Here is a 25,264-nt window from a genome sequence, read left to right on the forward strand (position 1 = left end):
GTTCGATAGGCTCCCGTCAGCAAAGGGTATTCAAAGGCATGATGCAAAAAAGAGAATACCTCACTGCCGCAGAGGCAGGCTACTAGGTAAAAAAAAAATAACGAACCGTTTTCCAATAAATTTGCATAAGTTGCATTGGCAGAGGTGGCTGGTGCATTTTTATTAGTTTTCCACAACTTTTTTCGCTATCTACCTCGCGTTTGAGCCCAGGGCCTTTCTGCTGGAGTGTGCTCCGAGCGCGACAGTCGAGTGGCAACTTCTTTGGTGCTCTTTGGCAGTCAGGCTGGCCGTTGTTGTCGTTGCTGCATCAGAGCGATTTACTGTTCGTGGGGCGGTCTATGGTCTGTGGAATAACATATATACTTTATTCCCTTCTCTGAAAGAGAAATGCTCATTTTGTTTCTGTGAAAACACAACAGCAGGTTTAATTGTCGAGCACTGCTGTTTATCCAAATTGTAAACTAATATTTGCATTTCTCAGTGACCAAAACGAATAAATTTGAATGCTAAAGGAAATTAAATTTTATTTTGAACCAAAGTCCAAAAAAGGCCGAGCAAAACGAACCGAAAACCACAGAAAATAAACATGTGAATAAAGTCAATTGGGTTACATTCATGGCTGAATGGCTGAAAGCGCAGATGGAGAAAGAACTTATAGCATCAGCCAGAAATAGCCAAGAAACCAAGATTATAAATTTTCAATGAATTGACACTTAAGGTCGTGTTGGACTAAGCTCTTAATTTTGCACACGTTGTCGTAGCCTCGAAGGTGTTGTGGGAAACGTTGCGTATGCTTGTTAGGTCCGTCCATTAGTCGGGGTCTGGGGACTTTCCAAGAGCCTTCAAGGCGAACCGAACTCGACAAAAATTCTCATCTTTTCGTTTTTTACTTCTTTTTGGTAAAACTTTCATCGCCAATGTAGCCCTGAAGCTGCTGCAGACAGAAGCACACCCATATATTCCCTATACTCCTACCTTTCCCTGGGCTTTGCCCACAAAAATTGATAGAAAAATGTAAAAGTTTTCATCGGGTTTTACCTGAGGTAGTGAGGAGCGGAGAAGAGTTTGCAAGAGGATGAAGGACGGCAGGACGGCAGGATGGCAGGACTTTCAAGGACACAGAACAGCTACGGAACGCGGACTCGAACGACACCCTTGGTATTTCTAATTACCTCGAGGCAGGTAATAAATGTGCATTGAAATTAGTTAAACTCATTTGGCCACAGCCGAGAAATAGCTCCATTCGTGTCCACTGCGCAGCCGCACAGAGAGCAAAAGCGTCTCTGAAGCAGGGGATATTTTCTCTTAAGTTTTCGTAAACGGTTTCTGTGACTATGGTTTTTCCATTTGTGATAATTGAATACAAAATTGCAAGCAGAAACAAAGCAAAATTAATGTCATCGCATACATTTTGGCAAATTGAAATATTACTTGGCCATAAATTCCTAGTTCAGTGCCAGCCACATCCTTTCTCTGCCTTCGAGTGAAATATTTCAACTCCCTGCAGTAATCTCTGAATCCCACACCAGACGCAGGAAGCAAACAAGACAAATGGTAATAGCAATCATTGGGCGCACGGTATATACGGACTTATGTCCTTCGAATATGCATATAAATAGAAAGATTTTCTATTAATCTGAAGGTTCTTGGTCTACATAATATACTGTCGGGTTTCTATTATTATTTGTCAGCACTTTTTTTTCTTCTTTCATACATAACCGCTCAAATCTCGACTTTCTTGATTTCTTCCCATGCAAAAGATTTTCTAAAACGCGATTTTCCTGACACTAGCACTCCCACTCCCACTCGGCAACCCTAACAATCACCTTCGACGTTCTCTTATCGCCCCGAGTCTATGATCCCCTGTGAGGGAAAAGAATATTCAAATGACAAGAATTACGGACCAGCATAGTAACGAAGACAAGGCATATAAGATCATACACTGTGTATAATCTCGTAGTGAATTCATGCACAGCCTTATGAACGCATGTACTGTGTGGTGGAGTACACATTTCATAAAGTGGCAAGTTCCTTTCAAAAGTTCTGACAGAGTTGATACTTGTACAATCTAAAAAGAAAGAGAGACAAGTTTTTTTTCTGTTTAATAGTTTGGGTGAAAACTTTTTATTATTCTCTTGTTAGTAGATGAGAAGTGATTATTTCTGCTTTAGCTGTTAAAAGCTACGGATAATCTACATAGGTTTTTGCCCCCATCATTTCCAGGGATAATTTTTCTATTCAGTCCGCGGGGGTCGGTCAACTCCAGATCCTGGTCCTGCTGCCAAAGTAAGTTCTGTGGAGTTTTGTTTCGCCGTATTTTTAGTTGCTTGGAGCTGAAACTCCAGTTATTCGGTACAACATGTTGTAACTAAATGAATTCCCCTAAAAAACTTGCCTGTTTTGGCAGGCTGGCAGCTAGGCAATTTCTATTTCCATTTAATAGCAAAAGTTTTTATACAACATTCGAAATTTGTGCCAAAAATATTCTTGCTCGTAAGGCACCAAAGTTTCCTGTTTTGCCATAAAAGCAAAAGGTGTGCCCGAGCTGTAGGGTTTGCCATAAAAACCGAATCCTGCTGGGATACTGGATTCTGGATTTGCAATTTGATTCGAATTACTTTGAGCTGTTGCTCTTCCTGTGGCTCTTCCACGTCGCGCCCTTCTTTGGCCATTTATTGAAAGGTTAAATTTCAAAACGTGAAGATACTTCTCTTGGTCTTACAGAATTTAATAACTGAAAGAAAGCAAGGAAAATGTGAAATATTTATGAGAGGGCGGGGGAGAGTCGCCTGGTGTTTTCCCCAAAATTTATTTCCCCCCGAGGGAATGGGGGGAGGTCTTGCAGGGGTGGGCAAGGGCAAGTATCGTGGGAGAGGGGCTTTGAATTTGCAATTTCAATTTGAAAACAATAAACTAAGTCCATCGATTAAATCCTGCGCACGTAAGGCCGCCTGGCTTAGTTATCCCCGCCCGCCCATCGTTGTCCCCATTGTTCCACTGCTGTCCCCACCCGTTCCGCTGATTCGTTGCCCCATATTTATGCGGATTTCCCTATGAAGAGAGGGGAGGGGTCCTTCATTATGCCAGCGATAGTATCGCCACGAAAAAGAAGACAGACCCAGAGGAATGGCCGGCCTAATGTTGTTCCAAGGATAGCCTTCGCGTCGGCTGCGGGCCGAAATTCAAGAACAAGAACTTACGACCATAAAAAGTGGCTCTCTCTTTCTCTATCTCAGTCATGCCATCCTTCTCTGATTTGTCAGTGGTTGCTGCTATTTCCCATCTCTGGCGATATTTCATTTGGTTACAGTAAGAGCAGGGGGGCGAAGAAATAAATTTAGCGCGTAATCAGGGCTTAATGCTGAGGCTGGCCAAATCCACATAACAGCTGTCAATTAAAAAGGATAATTTCCATGATATCCATCACACTGCAAATGGGAAAACTAACCGAAGGCCCCCGGTCTAAAGGGAAAAAGGGATGAAGGGACCAGCTTGAAAATGTTTTAGCCCTGGTCTTGGCCCTGGCCCTGAATATGGCAATGGCTCTGGCTCTGGCTTCGACTGCGGCTGATGGGAGTGAATTATGGCCAACAAATTAGTGTGGATTAACACGGCTGTGTGTGAATTGTGCAGATGGAATGGAGCGTGAAGTGGAGCCTCGATTTCATTTCATTTGGGGGGTTGGGTGATCCATTCGAGGGAAAGCCTTTTAAAGCCAAAGTCAGCTTGATTCATTGTGCACACAAGCGAGATTTTGATAGATTTCGATTTTGATAGATGCGGGGTAGAGACTTGTCCAATTATTTCCCTTTTTTTTCCTTAACCACTTAAAGAACGAGCGGACACACAGAACGATAGAGAGAGAGAGAGAGTAGAGTGGATCGCCATTTTGTTGCTGTCAAAGTCATGTGACTGGCGCGTTTACCAACACAATGACAGACACTCATGGACACAAACATACAGAAAGAGAGAGAGATAGGGTGCTAGAGGCACGCACATAGACCCGCACCATAATCCACTGAACCAATTTGCTAGACAAGAGCCATGTACTATGAGCACCACAATGGATATTGACAGCCGACATTCGTATACTGTAGAGAAGAAATGACTTTTAGCTGGAAATGCGGTGGGAAAAAAAGCGACAGATGGATGCTCTTCCGCACAACTGTATATACATATTTCTAACTTATAAAGCCTTTTCCTTGCTATAGAAGGGGAAATGAATTTTAAATTTATTAATGTCGGGTGACTATAACTTGAACATTGAACAAAATTCAACTTTTTGGTCTGGAATAGGTAGTTTTTGGTGTTGAAATGCTGAGGTCTTTACGCCCAGTGTACAAATGTCTTTCTATATTTACAAAGCTTTCTCTGTCGGAGCTAACTCTGAAGGACAGCTGTCCTGAGTACAGGCTCCATGTTGGATGAGAATTTCTTTAGACAGAAAGTCTATTAAAGTTGCATACACATATACATAGAAAACACATACACATACATACGCTCCCACTTTAAGGCGACAAAATGTGGAGCAAAGATGTTGGAAAAGTAGGCGCCACCATTTCGGTCACTGACAAGGCCAAAGTCGTCAAAGGAGTCAGACGAGTTTTTTTGTACCCAGAAAGAGTGAGAGCTCGGGACCTTTTTTTCCCACTGGCACGTGCCGTCTAGTGCAGGCACCCATATGGCCAAGACCCACGCACATGTGGATAAATGTTCAGATACATATGTGCATATATGTATGATACTATGTGAGTGCTTCTGGTGGTAGTCAAAGTCAAAGTCGAAGTCGAAGCGGCACTATTAAAGCACAATCACATTTTGGCATTTATTGTGGCAATTTCGCCAACAAACGATGCTATTCTCTCTCTCTCTGTCCGTCCTTCACGTTTTCTTCTCTTTCTGTCTAATGGCTTTCTTCGGCTTCATCTCCTGTTGCTGGACCCCTATGTGTGTCTGTGTGTATCAGTTACTAAATTCAAATGCCCCGATATGGAACAGAAGTTAGGACCATCCAATTCCACCCCATTTAGATGTGTAGCATGTTCTACTGATGACCGCCATAACCATACTAATAATAATAATAATAATAATACTACAGAGGAGAAATACATAAAGGATAGGGTTCCCGATTTTTGAAAGCGATCTGTGGAGCGGTGCACTAATTAATGGGGAAGCGATGACCATTGAATGCCAATTAATTATGCCTGTGCTTACCACAAATTTATCGCAATTTAACAGAAGCACCAACACTCACTCGGGTGAGCCTTTGCCACAATAACAGCGCCACTCGCACTTGTCCCATTCATCATGCAATAAAATGAAAATTAAATGAAAATGAAAATATAAATTCGAGCCTCTACGCTGCTCTGCTCGTACTGAGGACATGCCCCGAATTCGGTGGTTGTCTGGGAACGTCAAAAGCGGTGCAGCTGTTCTTGCTGTTGCAATGTAGTCATACTATGTTCATGGTACTATAGGAATCTCCCCCATAAGCACCGCACCCTGACCGCATCTAAATGAAATGAATGCAGTTCGTCTACGCGTATCCACCCCCCCCCCCCCCCCCCCCCCCACTCCACACTGACAAAATCGAAAAATTGTGCCTAGACAATGTGAAATTCACATTGGAACCCATAATGAACTGCAGGTCTGCAGACCGGGCGGCATGGCATCGAGTAAATAATGTACTGAGTATTCAATGCAATTACAGAGATGGAGATGGACTGTGTATTCCGGGGCATTACCATTGCCATTGCCCATTAAATGTAGAGGGCATTCTGGTACTGAATAAATACATATTTTCTTGTCTCTCCACATAAGAAGGTATATTTATAAGACTTTTATCGAACTTAATGGGAAATATTCCTCACAACTTGTTTCTATAGTTCTAGAAATAGTCACAGATGTTTCGAAATCAATCTTCCACAATTTCATGACCTACAAGATATTGGTACTCTATCTCTAGACCTGCGGATTGTCTGCTTCTGCGGAACAATTAGCTTAGCCTGTAGCTTACAATTTAGTGATCCATAAATCGATACCATTTTACCATTGCAGCTCCACAGAACTAATTACTGTGAGTAAAAACTGTTCTACAGTTCTACAGAACTAATTGCCATGGAAACGAATTGTAACTGTGTGTTCGCGGAACTTTTAGGTGTAGTTGCCGAAATAACTTTTTTTTGGGAATGCAAATTCGATCATTGTTCAACGCGCTCAAATATATACTTAGTTTCCATTCCATTCGGGACCCATTATTCTCGATTCGCAATTAGAACTGGTCGGCAATAGCAGTTTGTCAGAGAACACAGCAGAGGCCGAAATTGTTATTTGGTAACATGGAAATTAAATGATTGTTAACTTGTGCGTGCCGTTTCATGGCATTTTATGCTCTCTTAAATTCTGCATTAGTGGCAGCCAGCGGCCGAAAGTTTTTCGGTGCTCCAAAGGGGAGTGGGCCGTGGATGTGTTGCAACAAAGTTGTTATTGTGGTTGCCAATGCAGTTGCAAAGTTCCAGAGCTGCAATTGAATCAGAGTGTTTGTGTTTTATCTTACGCGAGTAAACACAGTGCCATCGGAGGAGCTTGAAAGAGGCGTCGGGGTGGACGAAGCGACTCTAATGACATGGCTACGCCCACATACAATAGTTTGCTGTCTGTGTCTGAGTCTGTGTATAGGTTGCTCTCTCGATGTGTGTCTTTGCTTCGGTGTAGCTACAGTTTAACAAGCTTGTCGCCAACAGCTTCTTACGAGTCGAGTCAAGTGGTGGGGAGGAAAGGAGTTTTTTGTTCCCTCCTCGTAGTCATTGCTGCTGCCTGGTGCCCCCTTTGTGGGGAAATTTACAATGTAATTACAATGGGGCAAAGTGGCACATGCATAAATGATTGCGTATACGAGCTGCAAACGATGTTGTCAATTAAAGCAATGAGCGAATCAATGCATTGTTTTGTATAGTCACATTAATGCGGCACAGTGAGGCCTCCACTTGATGGATAATAATATGCCAGCACATAGTATAAAGCACATCCAGATGAGCCACTTTGAGAGTCTCCACTGTTTCAGTCTCTTAATAGGCCACCTTTCGTTTGGGGGCCACTAAAGCAAATGCGAAACAATTGTTACATCGACACACTCGATGACGCTCATTTGTGGTTTCTCTTGCACAGTCTACCGCTCTCTCTCGCCTGGGTTTTCTTCCTTTCGTTTATTGCCATCAATTATTTATAAATACAATTATTCTTTTACCTTTACCTCTGTATCCTCGTATACTTGTATTTTGCCTCCAATATAGCTTAATCGGGGCTGAAGAGCAGAGTGCAATTGCCCGCTGCCACCTTTCCCCTGCCACCTTCCCACCACGTTCTCGTGGTGACTGTTTTTCTTGCCAAACGAATGGCTCTTCTGGCCTGGCCCAATTAAAGGAGACTCTTGTGTGACTGTGACTGCGACTGCGACTGGGACTGGATGCCGGGTGCCAGGCAACGCCAACTGCAGCTCTCGCATCTCCTTCATAAATCAAACATGATTAATTGGGGTCAAAGTGCACTTTACCCATAGCAACAGCAACAAGCAGCTCGTTTATTAATTATAGAATAGTCCAGTGCCCCTGTTAGTGTTTCTAGTGTTCGTTTCCATTGTTGCGAGTATAATTGCAATTTGCAGAGCCAATGCAATGAAGAATGTATGACATTACGTATACGCCATGATATCTCCTTCCAAGCCATTCTGGCATTCTCTGTTGAATGAATGTGTTGCCTTGTGTTTGCTGTCGTTGCTACTTCTATTGGCCATTCATTTTTAATCAGCTGCCAAATCAGCTTTAATGTGTGAACAGGTGTGTCTCCGTGTCGGTGTGTGGGAGTGGAAGTGGTGTCTGTGCATATTTGTCGCCTCTTGAGAGCGCACACACGCAGCCCCGCCGAACATTCTCACCTCTGCCGAAGGTTGTTTTTCTCGCTGGCAGCTGCCGCGTGTTTTCCACACTTGTTTTTATGGCTTTTGCTTGGGTTTCCTTTTTTTGTTTCTTCTTACAGGGTACTCAAAGGTTAATACTGTATGATGGGCTCTCTTGCTCAGCCAAGACATAAATAGTATGTGGATCTGAAACATACATCAAAGAGAGCGAGAGAGAGAGAGAGAGAGAGAGAGAGAGAGAGAGAGAGAGAGTGACCTTAATGAAGTTGTAAAAACAGAGACAAAATGGAAGCGGAAAGGTGTTGATGGATTCGTTTCACGAATTCAATTTGCTACACAGTATACAGCATTCTACGGTCGAGACCAACCCATTTCTATGGGGTCTACTCTCCTTTTCGCTTATATTTATACGTTTTGTTTTCGCTTTTCTTGCTGCATTTGGCTTAATTGGAAATGAACTTAATTTGGTCGGTTCTCATACATTTTAGACTCTTGAATGGGGCGAGCAGCTCATGTGGGAGAATTCAGTTAAACCCTGAATTGTTATGAATATTCCGAAGCTATCGTAGACGGCTTCATCGGAAGCCCACGACCCACGCAGTTTTGTTCCCCTTGGAAAACTGGCACTTCCTGCTAAATTAATAGAAGAAAATTTCGGGCAAACAAATTCCTGTGATTGTTTTCAGCCAACTTGTAGGAACAGCTGGCTGAAGACCGAAAACAAAAATTTTCCAATTTAGACGATATGTATACGGTCGGGGTGGGGAGTGATGGTGGGGAGGGTGATTCATAAACCAATATAGCAATATAGCAATCTACGACTTTCTGTTTTGCTCTTGCATTTCATTTTCCGATCTGGCATCTAATGATATGGAAATAATTATTGATTGTGTTGCCCACACACACACAGACACACACATACATGCACAATTGCTCTCTCATGATGGTAAAAGTTATGCTCTGATATATGTGTATATATATTGGATATGTATAACGTATTATATTCTCCATTGGAGCTTAATAGATGTTGGCGCCTTCGTGCGTACATTTCAGTTATCCTTAAACTTTTGCGCTCCTTTTGCCCTTCAGCCACCAGCCACCACATGCGCTTGTATGTGTGTGTGTGTGTGCGTGTGTTTGTGGCATAAAAAAAACAAAATCCTGAAAACGGAAAACGGAAAAACAACGCAAAAGCTGTTCGTTCGGATGAATATATATGGCCAAGCCATTTGCAAATAAATTGAATGCTCAATTTCAATAATTTTGCATACTCTCGGGCGCAGACAAAGTTGTTTCTAATCCATTTCGATGAATACCAAGGTCTCAGGAAACATACTCGTACGTTTAGTTGAGTGTAGAATGAACGCCATGTGTGTGGATGTGGATAGATGTGGGGGTGGGTTGTGCGTCTAAAAATATCCACTCCCACTCGGGCCGCCCATCTGCGAAATGCGCCAATTCATGATTAAAAAACTTTTCCATGCCTCGAAGCAATTAAAGTTTTGTTCTGAAGGGCCATCCAACCGATTGCATAACTATTGTTCTGGAGTGTAAAGGTCACAGTCTAGACGGGCCGGGCCCACTACACATTTGTTCTCGTATAGTTTCCATCTTCATTTCTCAAGAATTTTAATGCTATTGACAAGCAGCCGTGGGAGGCAAGTTCTCGTCGGCCTTGGATAGGATTGCCTCGCTCGCTTCAAATACGAGTAATTCTCAAAGGAGTGCGGAGAAGACACTGTACACTGAGCACTATATACTGTACAGTGTTCACCCGTACGTAGCCAAATCTACTGAACGAATAAATGAATGGATGAATGAGAGGCTGACTGAATGCATGCCAAAAAAAATGCACTTTGTGCACTTGAAATTGTAAATTTTATTTCCTTATTTTATTTGCATAAATTTCCCCAGAGAACGAAACGCACACAGACACATACCAAAATAGAATGCAGAACGAATGAGTAGGCATATGAGGGCCTCTATGCCTCCATGGCCTCCATGGTTATAAGTTTTAACATCGAGTACGATTTATTGCTTCTTTGGGCCCCAACTTTTAATTTGTATAGTAAACCCAGACTTTATTCAAGTGTCTCGGGTATCGCTCTGGCTTTTCATTTGTTGCCCGCAGTATTCGCAAGCATTTTCTCCGAAAAATCCTTTGAGCAGAGGCAGAGGGGCAGATTAGGACACATGAAATGTTTGTTTTGCCAACTCCAAATTTACCTAGGGAAAACCTACATGCAACTCTCTTGGCCATAACTGTGTTCTAGCCAAAAATTCGTACACAGATGCAATTAGGGTTTGGCTCTTCAGTGAGAAGGAGGGGGAATGAAAGGCTCAAACAATTTCTATAAAGTGGGGACGGGCTTGTGGCAGGGCCACGAACGTTAGTTCTGCGCTGCTCTGCGTCAACTTCCGTTTTCCGTGCCCGCACGCTTGGAGTGGCAACAAGTGCCACTTGCACTTTGACTGACGCGCCAGCATCTTGGTCGGGCTTGGTCTTTGGTCTGGTCTGGTCTGGCTTGGGTTAAGTTGGTTTTGGCCGGGTTTGGCTTGGCTTTGGCCGGGCTTTGCGACTGCTAAAAAGTGCGCAAAATGAAGTGCCATAGCGCTGTCTAAAAGGTGCTTCACCCACTCAAGTGCGTGAGAAGAGGAGCAGAGCAGAGCAGAGCAGGAGGACGGGCCATAGGAACTGCGTTCATATTTAGTGGCTTTAGACATTTGCCTGACTCGTGAGAGGTAAACGAGGCAAGCTGATGGTCCTCGACCAGGTGGGGCCAAGAGGAGGAGTACCATTGTGGCTGTTTAGTTTTGAAAATTGAATTTTGGTCCGCGGCAGGGTTGCCAGGGTGATTAATTGCATGCAGGGAACAGCATCTGCTGCAGGCAGGCCACGGCCACGGCACTGCTACTGCTGGAGCACGTGCTTCACACTGAAAAATCATTTTCCACGTATTTCCCCAGCAGATTTATATGTTTCCCTAAACCGATTGCAGCCCAAAAACAAGGCTTATTGCCAGTAGAAAACAATAAAAAAATACAATAGCCCCATCAAATTGTGCAAAAATAAATCTAAATCTCCATCGTCCATTGCCCATTGCTGCATTGCTATACATCGATCCATAGAGCCTTCTATGCACGTGTTATAAACAGCATATAAAACATGGAAACCCTGGCAGATTGTCCATGACGAAGTCTGGGTTCTCTGGTGGATCCTCAGGATGGCAGGATTGCATATGTTGTGTTCAGATTGTCACAACTGTAGTTGAAAATGTCTTTTACTGACAGTAGATCTGTTGGGTGATAAATTCATGAGTCATCATTCTGTTTGACCAGAATGGATCCTATTTGACCAATGATTGTTATGATGTGGGTTATGTATGGACTGCAGATAGAGGACAGTAGTACAGTACAGGACAGTACCTCATCTTCTCAAATTCTTATAGATGCCTGAATCGTTGAACCCAGAGTTTAGCTCTAGGGCATCGCAATTATAAAACATTTTAAAATAAATTGTTGGCTTTGTCCTGTGTGTGCTCTGTTCTCTGCCTGCGATTGTTTTGCGGCCGTCAAAATGGGGCATGCGGCTTCTATGGATGTTGCTTTTGCTGTTTTTGTGGCACCTGTGTCCAGATAGAAGCGTGTGCAGTCAGGTTTGGTGCTCTTTTCGGCGTACAGCAGCACTTTGATTTATAGTCAATTTGTCTTAAATTATGCATGTGGCAGACAACAGACGGGAGCCTCTTCGGGGACAGACATTGGTGCATTTGGGTACCAGATCTTGGCAGATTCTTGGGCATTTATCATATTTTATCACTGCCTAAATGCGTGCCATAAATAATTCGTTCAGTTCTTTTCCCCAACTGATTTAATAGACTGAATTTTGAAGAGGCGCACACTTCCCGTTCTCACCTGTAATATGGCTGGCGGGGTCTGTCGCATAATTCAAGCCGAAGCCACACAGCCACACGCTCCACTCAAAAACTCGCTTATAATTTGTCAGATTCGGGAGGCGCCACCGCAGGCACATGGAATTTATTGAGGTGCTTATGCCTTCGAACATTTTGTCTCATTTTGTTGGGTACACCACCGTCCCATTTCCCTTCCAATCGTTTCGGTCCCTGTCCCCGTGTGGCTTCCATGTCTGCTCAATTAAACTACAATTGCAACACGACGCGGCACCCATTCGGTGGACGGGGGTCAGCTTATGTGACCGTTAATTGGTTGCGGGTACTTTCGCTGAGTATCTGCACCTACAGCGATGCGCCTGCAACAGTCGTTGTAACAATTTATTCATTTGCAGGGCCGCAGTTCATCTGACCGCTAATTATCCCCTGGCCAAAGAGCAGTAGCAGTAACAGGGCCAGTGCCAGTGGCAGTGGCAGGGGCTGCGGCAGAAGAAAGTAATTAGCTTGTTTATCGAGTTTGCGTGGCAGCCATCGAAGTTACTAGATATTAATTTTCAGGCTTAAGAGCCCCCTCTATCTACCATCTCTCCCTCTGATTGCCAATTATTGAATTGTTTTCTTAGCTGGAATTTCTAGCCTCATTTACCGCACATGCTGACCATTGAGTGGTCAGGAGGGGGCCCTCAAGTGTGCCATGAAATAATTAAAACTTTAGGGTCCACTGAAACGGCAAAAGGAAAAGCGTAAAAGATGTAAAAAAAAGCTTGAGCTGACTGTCGGCTGCCCAAGCACTTGGCTGCGTTTGTTCCCTGAATCTCTGAAATCTCAAAAATTAAGAGATAAACAAGAAACAAAGAAATCGTTGAGTCTTTTGAGCACAACTTGGGAATCGAGGATGTGGAAGATGTTCTTTAACAAAGAGTTTGTATACAGAGGGTATCCTTCAATAAATATGATGGAAATTGTTTAGAATATACTATCCTATTTAGTATACTGTAATATAAATCAAACAATTAAAGCTATCATTAGATAAAGTTAAGATCTATTAAACCATAAAATATCTATACAAATATTTTAGTAAAATCAATAAATTTCTCCGTGACTGGCCGCATCTTCAGAAAGAGATGTAACCGAACCCCAAAACCCGTCATCACAAACATTTATATACTCGCTTCGGGTCGGGTTGGATCGGTTTGGTGGTGCTTTTGGGGTTTTGGTTCTGGACTTGGAATGGGATGGTGGTCTGTTGGGAAGGTGTGCTCCGGTAAATTCTTTTGGTCATGGCCCTCTTCCAGTTTCTCTTCGGTTCGACCATTTTACCAATGTGCTGAAAATCAAGCGGCCGAGTCGTAAAATTTTTTTAATTCATTCTCGAGCGGGGCCCTGGGAAAGCGAGGCGGCCACTTCAACCACCCACATCCATAGAGGGGTGGTGGGGGGGGGGGGGGGGGGGAAGCCATTAAACAGCTGCAGGAACAGCAGCAGCAGGAGCATCGGTAGCAGCAGCAGCAGATGGAGTCTGGCCCAGAGCCCTGGCTGGCAGCGTGTTGAGTGTTTGCGTTTTTCAAATTGTGTGAATTTATTTTGTTCTTGCGGTTCCTTGTGCTGTTGTTTTTATGGCGCCTGGAATTATGCTTATTTCGCCATTTCTGCTTAGCTCTTAAAGAAATTTAAAAAAAGGAACAGCGACGAGGTAGCAAGGACCTTGAGGGTCTCGCTGTGTGTGAGTGTGCCCTACTGAACGAGTTTGTGTGTATGTCTTACGCTTTGGCGCCTCCGCCGCAGACGACTTTTGTTTTCGTTGACGACGCCACGAGCGCTGAGCAAAAACAAAACCCAAGGCGCGGTGTTTCCTAAACTTTTTGCGTGTCTTCACTAAACGCATCCCATTGAGTGGGAGACCTAATAGGCGCTACGGGTAAATGGCCAGGACCAGAAATTACCTTTTAAAGTTGAGCACCCACTGACAGATACACTTTATTCTGTATTTATCCAGGATATGTCTGACCACATTCTGATTACTTTGACAACAACTGACGTGGCCATATATATTTCTGCGTATCTTTTTATGGTTTAACAGCTAACTCTGTCCAGGCCAGACATTTTTCAAACCATTCTGAAATGGACAGGAGCAAAAAGAAGACTAGTGTCTGGGGAGGGTCCGCTTGGATGGAGGAATATCAAAAACTCATTAAAATCACTTCTGACGTAAATAGACCTAATGGGGCACAAGGATTTCCAGCGAAACAGCTAGGGCCTTACTGAAAGTTAATTAATGTTCAACTATTATGAGGTTTTGCGACTCGCCCATACAGTAATTAAAACTTCAAGAGGCAAAAAATATAATTTGTATTTAAGAAGAACTCAAAGAGACTTTTCATCAAAAGAAATTCGTAAAATATGTGAACATTTGTATATACCTACATAAATATGTGTACATCAATAAATGTTTTCTTATTCTTTCTATCTCTTTGGTCTAGGCAATTTGAGTCTACTATAACGCGCACAATAAAAATCGACATTGAAAGGCTGCCATTCAAATAAATATGGCCTTGTGCTAAACGAATCGTTAACAAAAAACCAAAAGCAAAAAGAGAAAAGCGAGGGGAAACGCGAACACTTTTTCAAAATAATTTCACACAATTAAAGTGAAAAGCCATACGCAGACGTCTATTGTCATGAACAATGGCTAAATGGAGAGGGGCAAGCGACGAGACGAGGGTCGACTAAAGGAGAGTCGGACGATTTATTTGTTGAGTGCAAATTATATTTAAAACCCATACACAAAAAAATTCCGAACAAATTGCTTTAACAAAAACACAAACGAATCGAGTGTAATTTGTTTCATTTTGCTGATTTTCTTCCATCTTTTTCCCGCGAATTGGTGGAAATTCCGGAACAGATTTAAGGCGAATTCCAATTTAAATACTTTTGGGGGCTTCCTGGAAGATCAAATTTTTAATAACTGTGTCCCGAAGCACATAAAAAGGCCGCATCGAGACCGTTTTTGTTGTTTAGACAGGCCAAAAAGTTCTACGCCCAATGCGAAGGACCATAAAAATGTTTGCTAAGTAAGTTCCACTGATATGACTAACTTCATTTGTATTTCCGCCGCTCCAAGTACTTCCGCCAACGCGACACGACACGACGCGCCGCGATGCGACGCGACGCAACGGTTGCCAGGCTCAGGAGAGTCAAGTGAAGCAGGCGGCTGGGGTAGAGGCAGAAGCAGCATGGGGCATACTCGTATTTACATTTGAACAGAATATGCTCGTATATAGTTTATGGGCAGCCGGCTAAGCCGGCTCGCATATTTATGGGAGAGACCTGGTCTGGTGCTCTGTTTTATAGTATTTCATTTGGCCCTTGCATATTTCATAAATTACGTGGTAATCTGCGTGTAATTGCCCCTTGCCGTGCCCCGGTGGCAATGCGTAATTACCTTCTTTGTTCAAATAATCAGCCGGAGCTACATCTACCGAGGCAATACATATTTCTTCATCGATTTGCCAGATAGATCGCCTCGAGCGCGCACAAACAGTGGTAATTTTGAGCCTCATTTGGCTTTGAAGAACGCTCCACCACACCCCGAACCACGAACTTTTCCACCACATATTCGGCACAAACAAATTACGATGTTGACCTCCAGTTGGTTGGGTAAAAGTTTTGCCTCCGACTCAATTGAATCCCACAAAGGGGCACAGACAATTCCCTAGCATATTTATAGGCATTATTCCTGCTCAAGGATTTCCAGTCAACGATTTTGGCTCGTTAGTGAACTGACTTCTCAGTGCTGCTTCTGTTCGCTCGCTGTTGTTGTTCGCTGGCCGCAGATTTATGCCTCTGCCAAAAGTTTTTTAACAACATCCAGAATTTACGATTTTCGGAACACGCACACAGACCCGACCCGACCCCTCAGGACAGAGGGAAATAGTTAACTGGTCCTGTCTCGTCCTGTCCCGGCCTTTGTACGAGTATCTGCATCTTTTGACTGTTGTTTGTCCTGCTTTGGAATTGTTTTGATTTAGTAATGGTGGGCGGGCATTTAATTAGTGTCGCCAGAATGTCTGCGCACAAAAAGAGTCCGATAAATAGGCCTACTATTAGTTAAAAGACATAGGCTATTTTACTGATCGAACTTTATCTTTACTCGTTTAATGAGACATGCCTCCAATTCCTTTCATCCTCACCTGCCAACACATTTCTTTGTCATCTGAGAATAATCATTAATTTGAATAACTTACGTGCGTCACGAACTGATTTGAAATGTTAATCACTAGCGAGCTCAAAAGCTTAAATTGGGTTACATTTGCCTTTGCCCTGTACTCCACTCTCGGGTCTGGTCTGGTTATTACAATCATGTTAATGAGGCTGTCAATGTCAATTACAGATGAATTTCCAAAACGCCCCATGGCGACACCAGATGTCGAACATGACGTTAAAAACTCATCCTGATTTGGGCAGATCACAAATCAATTTGGTTGGTTTTTGGACTGAGACACTCCAGACGAGTGTGGAGGGGAATTTATATACGAACAGAACTTTAAAATCGAAGAGCTCTAGGGCAGTACTCCGATCCAATTAAACAAAATAAAATTAAATATATTACATTGAATAGCTGGTTTCAGTTCAAGAAGCAAATATTCTGATGATTGTGTGCCAATTTTTTATTCATTTAATAAATTAGAAATAAATATGGTATTTACTATTTCATCTCTCATTCTATATGGAATATCGCGATGGAAAGCTGCGCGCTTAGAAGCACAGGATGCCGAAGGGAATGATCTTCTTGCAGAGCTTCGCAGGGGCTTCGGTGCTCTCGTCAGAGTCTTGGCTTGGTGGTGGGCGTGGTGGAGGTGGTGGTGGGGGTGGGTAGTACGGGTAAGGAGGATAGTAGTGCGGTGGTGGATATGGATAATGCGGATGGTGAGGATGATCAGGCTTCTTCGTTGTAGTTGTTGTGGTAGTTGTTGTTGTTGTGTGATGATGGCCAGGGCCGCCAGGCCCGTGACCTCCGGGGCCTCCAGGGCCGCCAGGCCCGTGTCCGCCGGGGCCTCCAGGGCCTCCATGGCCTCCAGGCCCACCAGGCCCGTGTCCACCGTGTCCTCCAGGGCCGCCAGGGCCGTGACCGCCATGTTCCCAGCCGGGATGAGGATGGTACCCGTGATAAGGAGGTGGTGGATAGTACGGAGGATAGTACGGAGGGTAGTAGGGAGGGTACTTGGGATATGAATCGTGCGGCTTCTTTGTCGTGGTCTTGGGCTTCTTAGTAGTGGTGGTGCTGCTGCTTGGGAAGGTGATAACCAAGTTGCCACTGCTGCCGATGTCGCCGGTGCCGAACAGCTTCCTCCACAGGGACGAGTCATGCTCGGCGTCGTTCTCCTCGATGCTGCTCAGCTCTGCGCTGTTCTCCAGCTCCTCCTTTTCGACGACAGGCTCGTCCTGAGCCAGGCCCAGTGCTCCGCAGAGCGCCAGGCAGAGGCATAGAGCCAGCTTGGTGCGCATGGTGTGAAATGTTCGCTGCGAACTGATTGACAGATCGCACGAAATAAGCTATTTATACCTGACTATCCTAGCCGCAAAAGCTCCACTGAGCTATATTTCCAGAAACAGTATCGATCGCATGGATCCACTGAACACATTAACCCACTTTGAAAGCATTTTCAAAAGACCTCATAAAGAAACTGTCTCGTCAGTAAGCCATCAAGTTTGCATGCAAATTAATTCAGCTATTAAAATCAGCTCAGAACACGCCCCACAATATAGTCGTAGCTGCGGCTTTTTCGTTGAAATTAGTCTAACGGTTATGTTTTGGTTGATTTTTGCATTTCTTAATGCCCAACTGGTTTCCACTCCAGCCCTCAAAGCAGGTGCGAGAAAAGATCAATGTTTCTTATTAAATTTTATGGGAATTGAGAAGTGAATTTTGGCATGATCGATCATGAGAGTTCATATTCATTCATAGGTGGTAATAACAGAAATATAGCAATTCTTCACATAGATATTATTCAGAAGAATGATTATGATACAGTTTTCGTGGAATCAAAGTGTAATTTTTGTTCTCTTTGATCGACATGTTTCTAAGATTTCGCTTTCGGTTTGGATTATATGTTGATTAGACTTTCCAAAATATTGGTAACTTCACGCGAAATATACACACTTCAAAAATTAACAGAAGCTTGGAATCCACATTGACATTGACAAGTGACTCAGGCCGACTCCCATTTATAAATACTCGTAGTGGATGATATCTTTGACTGAAAAACTGATCCATTAATTACAACTCAGATAAGCCGAAGAGTTCTGGCTATATAAAAGGTCGAACTGCCCACTCTTTTACGATTAGTTGGTACTTGAACTCTGGAAGTGTGGGATTATCTTCAACATGTTGGCCGCATCACTTTGTGTCATTCTGCTGTTTCAAGTCAACTCAATTTCTGGCCAAATCTATCAAATCAATAAAATAAACTTGAACGACAACGTTCAGGCCATAAACCCATATGGGAGCCACGTGCAGATCTTCGACTCGACCGATCATGGCCGCCCTTATCCGTGGTGGTGGGAGATGGTGAAGAATCTTACCATACAATCAAACACAACCACCCAGGCCGTGCAAGTGATCAGTCCCTGGGGCAATGGCAGTGGCATCTTTCAGCTGAACACGATACCCACTCAGAGCAACGTAAACACACCGCTGCGCACGCTCTTAAAGAACTGGTTCTTCCGACAACCAGCACAACCCAACATCCAAGTGCTGACCCTCGGGGGTCGAGCCCTAGCTGAAAAACAATACCTGCATGAATTGAACCCAACTCACGTGCTGCTGCCACGGAGGCGGGCGACTGCAGGAAGGCGGCATCAGCAGCGTCGCATTCTGATGCGGAATCTTAGATCCGGTGAGGTCATGCTGATGAACACCCAAACCCTAAGAATGCCATTTTACGAGGACGACTGGGATGTAAGTGGATTCAAGCATTGAAAAAATATCATACAATTATGTTGAAGCCATCTGCATTTCAGATCGAGACCAGTTACTCTGGCTGAAAGTCTAAACTGATATTTGTGACTATGAAATAAAAAATGACTTTGCGAAACCTTTTTTGTGTTTTTTTTTTTGTTAATTTATATTGTATCCAAATAAGCTAAAGGAACTAGGCGTAGTAATAAAATGCTTCGCCCTTTTTCTCATCTCATATTTTGTATGATCATTATATTTCAAAAATGATTGAGCCAGAATGTTTGTAGTAGTGCGTGAGTGAGTCTACTCAAATTCCAAGAATCAAGCTCCACCTGGCTTTGCTCTTATATAAAAATAGTATAAACTTATATAGTTTAAATAAGTGAAATGAGTAAAAAAGCGTGAAAGGAAAGAAACTGAAGAGAGAGACAATCGATTTCACCAGCGTCCAACTTATTAATGATCCGAAATTAGCATTTGCGGATCGCTGATTGCAGACATGTGCTAAATATGCAAACCCAATAGCCAGGCAGTCTTAGTTGGTCGCTGAACGCGTTTCGATATGAATCTGATCGAGTATCTACTGGGTCTGCTAGCTTGGGACTGTCTACGGTCAGGTCAGGCGTGGGCTTTTCGCTTGGAGGCGGAACAGTCCCGTACTGCAGGGCCGTGGCTGTATTTGCTGGCCTATCCGACGGCCCTACAACAGGTCGGTGGTGTTGGTGCCCTGCCCGGGATTCCCATTAGGAGCCCGCAAGACGAGACGCCACTCAGCAGCTCCACCCGAGCGCCCCTCCTGTCCGAAGAAGAGCCGAGCTCGCAAAACATTCTGATACGCGAGCAGTTTCTGCAAGGAATTCTGCAGGGCCTCCAACAGTCCGCCGGCGGTGCTAGCGGAAACAGTATTTCCCCCGCTCTGCTGGCAGACTTTCTTTCTCAAGCCAGCATCACCAGCACGAGCACCACACGGAGCCCATCGGTTGAGAAATATGCCAACGAAGCGGACAGTGATGAGAATTATGACTACATAGACTTCAAGAATGGTTCCCGCATCAAATTTGACCTGGAGGTGGAGCAGAAGCCGGCGAATAAGATTATACAGCAGACCACCACGCGTCCAGTGGCGGTGGATCGTGCCCAACCCCAGCAATACCTCTACTATAGACCCTACACCACGTATTACCACCGAGTTGGCTGAGATCAAACCAATAAAGTTAATTTATTCATAAACTAGAGATGATTGGCGAATTAGCGATGTTTAGTAATAGAAGGGCTTGAAGGGTCATTAGTCTACTAAGATATGCGCTGGTCGTGTTTTTTCAATTCTGGAATTTCACCCATCAAGACAATAAATATTCAAATCGGTGAAATGGATCTCTTTCCCAGTTCGATTCCCCTCTCGGACCAATCTCAAGTTTGATCTTTTGATGGCCAAGAGCACAATTCCAATTTACGACACCCTGAGAAACTGTATAAAACTCTTCGTGTCTGGCCGCTGTCACATTAGTTCTAACCGAACCGGAGCGCCGTAGAATCTCATTCGAATCGAAATGATCATCCAGACCGTGGGTCTGCTCTTCCTGTTGGCTGGTCAAGTCTATGGCCAGTCAATCAGTATTCCAATCCCGGTATACAGCCTAAGTAGCATCTACTCCGCTTTGACTGGAACGGGAGGCAGCTCTAACTCTGCGTCAAGTTCAGGATCATCTAGTAGCAGCAGCAGCAGTAGCAACGATGCTCAGGATGATTACGATGCTTACCTGAATGAATACTACAGCAATTACTGGCAGAACTTTTACCAGAATCAGGCGCTCTATGGTCCCTATGGGCCATATGGTCCTTATGGGCCCAATGGTCCTTATGGGCCGAGTGGTCCTTTTGGTCCAACTCCAGCACCAACAACAGCCCCAACACGTGCACCAACAACAACCCCAACACCTGCACCAACATCAGCACCAATCACAACTTCAACCGCAGTCGCACCCACGGCAACGCCGATTACAACTTCGACCGCAGTAGCACCCACTGTGAACCCTGGAACAACTTCGACCGCAGTAGCACCCACTGTGAACCCTGGAACAACTTCGACCGCAGTAGCACCCTCTGTGGACCCTGGCACAAGTTCGACCACAGATGCATCCACTGCGGACCCTGGCACAACTTCCACTGCACTCCCAACTGTAAACACGGACATGACATCAGACGCAGTCGGAGGAAAAAGGTTCCGCACCACTCCTCTACCTTTTCACTACGTTCCAGGCACTTTCCTCAGTCCCTACGATCTGTACCGTATTAACTCAAACCCGAACAATATGCAAGCTGCAGCCTCATCCTCAGCAACATCGGCAGCAGACACATCGGCAGTGTATATCCCATACGGCTCTGTCCACCATCGCCTATCGCGGCCAAGTCCTTACTTTGGATTAGAGGCTAACAAGTAGAGGCTTATGTTTATCGTGCTTTTAAAACGACTAACTAAATTAACAAAAACAAAAAAAGTATTCAGTAAAAATTTTATTGGCTGTCTTTCTGGCTTTCTAAGGCTCGAAAACGATCATGGCCCTTGCACGTGGGTTCGATTTCCTTTTTAAACTGTAGGCTACGCTACCATCAATAAATATTCGATGTTTACGATCATTGAATAAGAATACGAGCGTTCCTTTCTTCTGTTCACATGGAGCGATATATTATTCTAACGACTTCAGTGGGCTGTATAAAGCTCTAGGTATCTGGTCGCTGCCTCTTCAGTTCTTGGCTAACCGGAGTGGTGAATAATCTGTGTCTTAGAATGATATTTCAAACCTTACTGCTGTTCTTACTCGCTGGCCAGGCCTGGGCCCAGTTGTTGACCATACGGATTCCTGTGTGGAGTTTTGGGAATTTGTTCTCGCAACCTACGGGTACAGGATCCAACGCTGCCGCTGGGTCAAGCAACGAGAACGACCAAGCGAACGCAGATAACGAATATCTGAGCAACTATTATAACAACTACTGGAACGGCTTTTACCAGAATCAAGCGGAGTATGGCCCATACGGAGTCTTTGGACAATTTTCTCCTGCTTATTCTACCACCACCGAAGCTCCTGCTACAATTCCAACCACTGCAACACCACAATCAACCACAACTAATTATATGAGTCTTTGCTCGGTTTTTCCTCATCTTCCAGAGTGCCAAGGATCTAGCACAACGTATACTTCAACCGCATCGACTGCGATTCCCACTTCAACACCACAATCAACCACAACGGAGTCGCTTTGTTCTGTTTTTCCTCAGCTTCCAGTGTGCCAAATATCGACCACAACTGAAGGTTCAACAACATCCACAGCGATTCCACATACAGATTCCACAACGCTGGCATATTCAACGACATCTACAGCGATTCCACCAACAGATTCCACCACATTTGGAAGTTCAACAACATCGACAGCGATTCCACCAACAGATTCCACGACGCTGGCAGATTCAACGACATCTACAGCGATTCCACCAACAGATTCAACCACATTTGGAAGTTCAACAACATCCACAGCGATTCCACAAACAGATTCTACGACGCTGGCAGATTCTACGACATCTACAGCGATTCCACCAACAGGTTCCACCACATTTGGAAGTTCAACAACATCCACAGCGATTCCACCTACAGATTCCACCACATTTGGAAGCTCAACAACATCCACAGCGATTCCACCAACAGATTCCACGACGCTGGCAGATTCAACGACATCTACAGCGATTCCACCAACAGATTCAACCACATTTGGAAGTTCAACAACATCCACAGCGATTCCACAAACAGATTCTACGACGCTGGCAGATTCTACGACATCTACAGCGATTCCACCAACAGATTCCACGACGCTGGCAGATTCAACGACATCTACAGCGATTCCACCAACAGATTCAACCACATTTGGAAGTTCAACAACATCCACAGCGATTCCACAAACAGATTCTACGACGCTGGCAGATTCTACGACATCTACAGCGATTCCACCAACAGGTTCCACCACATTTGGAAGTTCAACAACATCCACAGCGATTCCACCTACAGATTCCACCACATTTGGAAGCTCAACAACATCCACAGCGATTCCACCAACAGATTCCACGACGCTGGCAGATTCAACGACATCTACAGCGATTCCACCAACAGATTCAACCACATTTGGAAGTTCAACAACATCCACAGCGATTCCACCAACAGATTCCACGACGCTGGCAGATTCTACGACATCTACAGCGATTCCACCAACAGATTCCACCACAATAGGAAGTTTAACAACGTCTACAGCGTTGCCTAATACTGGAAGCACCGCAGATGATGTAGAACCAACAACTGAATCCTCCCTTTGCATAACCTTTCCTCATCTTCCGGTGTGCCAAGGAACAAAAACTGTTCACCTGGAAGGTGGTAATATTGGATCGGGTATTGCTGAGTTGAAGCCGGATCAGCATTTGTCGATCATATCGGAGCCTCACTCTGTGACTTCGCTGTGTTTTTACTATCCCCGTCTGTGCATGAAGCCAGAACAGGCGCAGTTCGTGCGATTGTCGGATGGGACTGGAAAGCCACTCTTGCTAATATCATCCATCATCGAAGGACGACCATCTTCCCAGGATCATCCAACATTGTGGCGTGCCATAAGGAGACACATCAGAGAAGCAGCTTCTCGTCTATGAACAATTATTGCTCATAATGCTGAAATACTCAAATATGCAAGGAAATTAGCTGTATCTTGCTTATCTCAAACAATATGAATAAAATTCTGAATGGCATTGTATTCGGCCATACAAACTACTAGTTAGTTGAACAATTGTGTTAACTGTAGAGCTCTTGTGTTGTAAATGGCCCAGGGGCATAATCATCAGCATTATTATTAGTTTGTAGAAGCCTCTATAAAAGCATTTCTTCCAGTTGGCTCTGGTTTCAGTTCGGATCTAGGCATCGAAATGCGAGCTTTTCTTATGATTTTGGCTGTCAGTTCTCCAGTATGGAGCGAAAGTTCTGAGAGAACTCTCAGGATGAATATTCCTCTCTGGGATGTGTCTGATCTGTACTCGAGACTTTCAAGCGCTTTAAATCCACCAAGTACCACGCAAATGCCGCGAGAGACTCAAGCTTCTGCTTCTTGGGATGATTATTACAATGCGTTACTTGTGAAATACCATAAAAAGAAAAAGGAGTACGGATTATATTCATCAAGTGATCTGGTACCAGTAGATCCGCTGCCGCCTCTTCCTCGTCCACTGCCTCAGCGGCCTTTGCGACCACTGAGGCCCCTTCGACCGGATCGGCCAAGGCCCAAACCAACTCGAAGGCCTACTAGAAAAACCACAACAACAAGAAGACCAAGAAGAACGACCAGAATATCTACAACCATTACAACATCAACGACTGCAGCCCCCTCGAGCTCATCAACAACTGCAGCCCCCCCGAGTTCAGTTTCAACAACGACTGAGGCATCCACCAGCACAACAATTTCTCCTGCAACAAACTCCACTACTTCGAGCTCAGTAATAACAGGATCCACCACAACGGGATCCTCTGTAACAGGAACCTCGACTACGGGAGTTGCATTATCCAATCGACATAGAGAACCAAGTATATCATTAGAATCACCGACTGCTTATCCAATTTGCGCACTTTTCCCCCATCTGCCAGCCTGCAGTACATATTCGTTCTCCCAAAGCACTACACTCAGGACCCCGACAGTCTTAAGTTTGGATGGCCAGGCCGCAACCGATGTCGATCTCCAACCTGAACAGAAGTTAACAGTGCAATCGCCACCCCAGTCCGTGTCCTCACTGTGTCACAACTATCCTCGCCTCTGTGCCCAACCGGAAGAGGCGCAGTATGTCCGTCTAACCGATGGCCATGGGAAACCGATGCTCCTTATATTTCCTGGTCCGGAAAAATTGCCTCCACCGCCCAAGGCAGCCTCAAAACGGGTCATCGGAATACAACGCCATAGTTTGCGCCCCACCCGACGATCAAATTGGCAGAGGCCGCAGGAAAGGAAATATGTTTATCGTTTAATTAAGAAGACTGGGAATCACAGATTATAAATCAACTATTTATTAAAGCAGCTAAAATCGATTGATCTATCTAATAATCTATCTAATATTTTGGAAATTAGTTATAAACTATCACATATTTATGGTGTCATAAAATTGATGACTGTGTCGATTGGAATGATTGGGTATTCAAGATTTATTTAAAATGTCGTCAATGATCAACTTAAAACAGATGTTCGAGAACAGATCGATTAACATCTCTTATGTTTTGGTTTTTATCAGAGATTATTGTTGAATAAAAACAGGTGATAGGCCTCAGTTCTGATTAAGTCTCGGAGAGTTCTGCTGCTGAGGAGAGCGGACCCATTTCCATATCCAACAGACAAAGATCATGCTCCGACTTAGCTTTGTTCATATATCATACATTTTTTTCGCGGCTTTTGGTTATAGAAAGAAGAAAA

General features: G+C 44.2%; 5 protein-coding genes across 5 annotated transcripts; 4 read left to right on the forward strand and 1 right to left on the reverse strand.

The window, feature by feature from the left end:
* Positions 1 to 16,581: 16,581 nt before the first annotated feature.
* Positions 16,582 to 17,353, reverse strand: LOC6898479 (splicing factor, proline- and glutamine-rich). Its single transcript, XM_033377560.1, has one exon. The coding sequence runs from the start codon at positions 17,329 to 17,331 to the stop codon at positions 16,582 to 16,584; it is 750 nt and encodes a 249-aa protein (XP_033233451.1). The 5' UTR covers positions 17,332 to 17,353.
* Positions 17,354 to 17,966: 613 nt separating this feature from the next.
* LOC26532905 (uncharacterized) lies at positions 17,967 to 18,870 on the forward strand. The gene is made up of 2 exons (XM_015184442.2): positions 17,967 to 18,784; positions 18,847 to 18,870. Exons 1-2 carry the CDS (start codon positions 18,212 to 18,214, stop codon positions 18,868 to 18,870), a joined length of 597 nt encoding a protein of 198 aa, XP_015039928.2. The 5' UTR covers positions 17,967 to 18,211.
* Positions 18,871 to 19,346: 476 nt separating this feature from the next.
* LOC26533119 (uncharacterized) lies at positions 19,347 to 19,982 on the forward strand. The gene has a single exon (XM_015184443.2). The coding sequence runs from the start codon at positions 19,347 to 19,349 to the stop codon at positions 19,980 to 19,982; it is 636 nt and encodes a 211-aa protein (XP_015039929.2).
* Positions 19,983 to 20,259: 277 nt separating this feature from the next.
* LOC6898480 (mucin-5AC-like) lies at positions 20,260 to 21,225 on the forward strand. Its single transcript, XM_033378868.1, has one exon. It carries the CDS (start codon positions 20,335 to 20,337, stop codon positions 21,223 to 21,225), a length of 891 nt encoding a protein of 296 aa, XP_033234759.1. The 5' UTR covers positions 20,260 to 20,334.
* Positions 21,226 to 21,572: 347 nt separating this feature from the next.
* Positions 21,573 to 24,115, forward strand: LOC6898481 (cell wall protein DAN4-like). The gene is made up of 4 exons (XM_033377570.1): positions 21,573 to 21,805; positions 22,093 to 22,380; positions 22,451 to 23,419; positions 24,010 to 24,115. The coding sequence occupies exons 1-4, from the start codon at positions 21,573 to 21,575 to the stop codon at positions 24,113 to 24,115; spliced, it is 1,596 nt and encodes a 531-aa protein (XP_033233461.1).
* The last annotated feature ends 1,149 nt before the right edge of the window (positions 24,116 to 25,264 follow it).

The sequence above is a fragment of the Drosophila pseudoobscura genome, chromosome 3, assembly GCF_009870125.1.
Source record: "Drosophila pseudoobscura strain MV-25-SWS-2005 chromosome 3, UCI_Dpse_MV25, whole genome shotgun sequence".
Taxonomy (NCBI): Eukaryota; Metazoa; Arthropoda; class Insecta; order Diptera; family Drosophilidae; genus Drosophila; species Drosophila pseudoobscura.